The sequence below is a fragment of the Orycteropus afer genome, unplaced genomic scaffold, assembly GCF_000298275.1.
Source record: "Orycteropus afer afer isolate SDZICR_OR568_19922 unplaced genomic scaffold, OryAfe1.0 scaffold00029, whole genome shotgun sequence".
NCBI classification, from domain to species: Eukaryota; Metazoa; Chordata; class Mammalia; order Tubulidentata; family Orycteropodidae; genus Orycteropus; species Orycteropus afer.
The window spans coordinates 4,669,981-4,673,683 of record NW_006921616.1 but is presented as its reverse complement, the minus strand read 5'-3'; the positions used below and the strand labels follow the sequence as shown (position 1 = coordinate 4,673,683).

General features: G+C 45.4%; 1 protein-coding gene across 1 annotated transcript in view; it reads left to right on the top strand.

Moving 5' to 3' along the window:
- Window positions 1-200: 200 nt before the first annotated feature.
- Window positions 201-3,703, top strand: part of SERPINB2 (serpin family B member 2) — a 9,422-nt gene continuing 5,919 nt past the window's right edge. Inside the window, exon 1 of the mRNA XM_007935536.1 lies at window positions 201-368. Within this exon, the coding sequence (XP_007933727.1) occupies window positions 201-368 (168 nt within the window). The remainder of the gene's footprint in view (window positions 369-3,703) is intronic.

The following is a 3,703-nucleotide window of genomic DNA, read 5'->3' as shown; positions in this document are numbered from 1 at the left end:
CGTGGGGCCCTTTGTGACCTCGCAGGTTGCAGGCCCATGAAGCCAGCCCTGGTATTCCTCATGTTGTCAAATGCAGGAAGAACAAAGGGGACCCCCCTTAGGCAGGGGCACCTTGCGCTACTCTGCTGCCCTCACTCTGACTGTTGAGTTGTCTTTTAGAGCTGTTTTTTTCTTTCCCAATTCCTTTCTAGAACAGAACAATGCAGGACCTTTATGTGGCCAACACCATCTTTGCCCTCAATCTCTTCAAGTATCTTGTGGAAATAAGCCCCAGCCAGAATCTCTTGTTCTCTCCGTGGAGTATCTCATCCACCATGGCCATGGTCTACCTGGGCGCCAGGGGCAACACTGCAGACCAGATGGCACAGGTGAGTTTGTGTCAGAGCTCCGAGTTAGGACTGCGTTCTGAACTGGGCAGAACTGCTCTTATTTTATGCTCAGGACATCTTGACCCTAACAGAGACAGCAATTAAGCGCTTGCTGTTACAACACGAACTCCATAGATGCAGATCTACCAACAGCCAAGCCACAAAAACCAACTGAAGATCACAAAAGACATATGGGGAATGTAATAGCTCACAAGGCAGGAGACAAGCAGTAGTGATAACATCTCAGATTTTAATGATACAGTGTTTATGCTTTCAAAATGTTTTGCATACTATTTCTCATTTGGTTGAAAGACTGGTATCTTTCTACAGGGGGAGCCCTGGGTAGCTCATAAGGTAGGTGCTCAGCTACTAACCAAAAGGTTGATGGTTTGAATTCACTCAGAGGCACCTTGGAACAAGGGGCTGGTGACCTGCTTCTGAAAGTTAGCAGCCATTGACAACCCCGTGGAGGACGTTCTACTCTGATATATAGGGGCTTGCCATGAGCTGGAATTGACTCCTTGGCAATGGCTTGGTTTTGATGTTTCATTCTACAGATGAGAAAACTGGAAGCAGGACAGAAGCACCTTTCACAAAGTCAACAAGGTGTCCTAACTCAAGTTCAGGGTCTTTCCCACTGCACTGCAACTGTGATGCTTTTGTTCCTCCAAACATTTTCTATAAAGAGTTCCTCCAGATGGTCTTAGGAGAGTGTCAGAGCTGCGATCGCTCAGAAAGAAGTACATGAATAGTGAGGCAGCCTCAGAGGACCTCCAGCCGTATCAAGGCCCCTAAGTTCATGCGAACAAGATGTGGCCACTCTTTAGGTCCATGTGGACAAAGTGTGGGACTGCGTTGTGAGGTATTTCTGTACTAAGGCCATTTTTCTCCTCCCTTGATGAATGGACACAGACTCAGCCAAGGAACTCTTCCCACTGAGTTTGGAGCCTTCAAAATATGTTCAACTATTTCAACTGGACACTGTACTATTCCCCTGGGACTGATTGAACACATTTAAAATTCACATGGTCCTGTTATGGCCCTGGCCAGTGACCCAAGCGTGGCCTTACCATAATTCCAGTCCTTTCACATTCACATATGTGCAGCTCCTGATGTCCCACAAATGCTGTGATTTGAGACACACCAAACTGCCACCGGGTGCTTTCTATTTGCCCACGAGACTGTACCTGGATATAGATACACCTTTCCAGGTACATGGTGACCCATTTAAGATGTGCCTTGTTGGTGCCAAAGGTGTATCCCAGACAGAATGTTGGCCAATCTTGCCACAGGAGGAACTGGACCGGTGCACCATTCCCTGTGACAGTGGCAGTTTAAACAGAGAGGCTGACAGTGGAACCTGATTTCTCAATATTTTGCAACACTTTTTGCCTTTTATTTTCTTTGCCTTGAAAAAATAGAGGGTGAATTGGTTGAAAACATAGAGCATCCGAGTGTTAATGTTTAAACACGAAGAAGCAATGTATTTTGAGGGCATGTGCTGAATGCAGGGTTCTAGATTGTTAATTTAACACAAATTTCACACCAAATGAAAACTTGTTGGTCACTTGAGGGCACAATCCAGTTATTCTGTATCCAGAAAGTGCTCTGGGCACTTTGGACTTTGCAAGGATTTTATATAATCTTCTTGTAAACCTGTGACACATACAGATTTTTGAATTGAGAGGCTAAGTTGATTGCTTCCCACCTCAAAAGAGAGGGGAAGAGCCTTTAGCAAGAGGAGGTGGGGGCTTTGGCGACAGACCTCTCTGTGTTTGAGTCATGGCTTCCCCACTCTCCAGGCATGAGCAAGAGCATGACAACTCTGTGGGCCTCCATTTCTTCATCTATAAAATGTGAATGAAAATACATATTCTGCAGGGCAGTTGTGAAGAGAAGAGGTAATATGTAAAGCACCTATGAGCAGCAGTTGCAAGAGTAGCTAATAATATTTATGAGTGCCTTGGCCAGGCTCATGCATTCTAAGGACATGTCATGCATCTACTTCCATCATATTTACAAAACCCTGTGAGGTAAGTACTATTACTATCAAAGTCAGTTTACAGATGCGGAAATCAGAGCAAAAGAGACCACCCAGTTGGGAAATGGTAAAACTTGGGCAGACCCCAAGGAGGGGTAGCTACGAGTTGGGGCTGACTCGATGGCACATAACAACAACATAACTGGCAGAAGTGGTATAGTTGTTATGGAAAGAAAGGCATAGCTGGAAGTATAAATTCCTAGAGCACACAGGTCTCTATGAGATTAGGGTACCAGCAGGTTTCTTTTCCCCCAGTTCTTATGTTGGGCTGAAGCAGAGACCTGGCCTCTCTGGGCAGTATATCAGACTTGGTATTTTCTCTGTATCATCAGCATGGCCTAGAGTCACCTCACGTCCCCATCCCTGCAGCAACAGTCCCCTGAGTGGCCATTGTACTGGCTCAGGGAAGCACTATGGCAGCCAGGAGGCCTCTGATGGTAGCAGCAGTCTTTCTCCAGAAAGGAGCCCCAGTGGGATGGGACCAGCTGGGAGGAGGGGTCAGAGTCAGCTTCATGGGGGCTGTCTGAGTTCTCTAGTGCTGCTACAGCAGAAATACCACAGTGGATGCTTTGCCAAATAGAAACGTACTTTTTCACAGTTTAGGAGGCTAGAAGTGTCAATTCAGAGTACCAGGAAAGGCTTTCTCTCTCTGCTGGCCCTGGAGGAAGGCTTTGCTTCTTTGAGCTTCCACTCTTGGACCATCTTCCTGAGGATGGCATGTGATTGACTCAAGATACACCCTACACTAATCCTTTCCACTAACAGCAATGTTCCGAAATGGGATTAGAACCACTGGCATAGAAGTTAGGATTTATGACACTAATTTTGGAGAACACAGCTCAAACCATCACAAGGGCTGGTCTTCTTCATCTGCCAACTTAGTTGGCTTCACTGTGTCATCTGGCTCTGCCTGTTACCATCTAAAGAAGAGACTCACAATGTCATTTGGCCCCCCACATGGATGTTGGTTGTTCTCCGTGTGTGAGTAGGGTGATGATTTAGATGGTTTTGAGATCCTTGTAAATATTGAGTTGAATGACCTTTTTTTTTTTTTTTTCATGTTGCAGATGACTTTGGGCTCTAGTTTTTGACAGACTTAAAATATATATAAGGCCACTGACTAGGGAGACATAAAAACCTATGTTATCCTTACTATTTTCATAAAAAATACTGGTATTTTATCAAAGCTTTATGGGTTGGATGATAATTTAGATGTTGTTGTTGTTGTTGTTTGCCGTCGAGTCGGCCCCGACTCATAGCGACCCCTCCTTGGGTTTCCGAGGCAGTATCACTA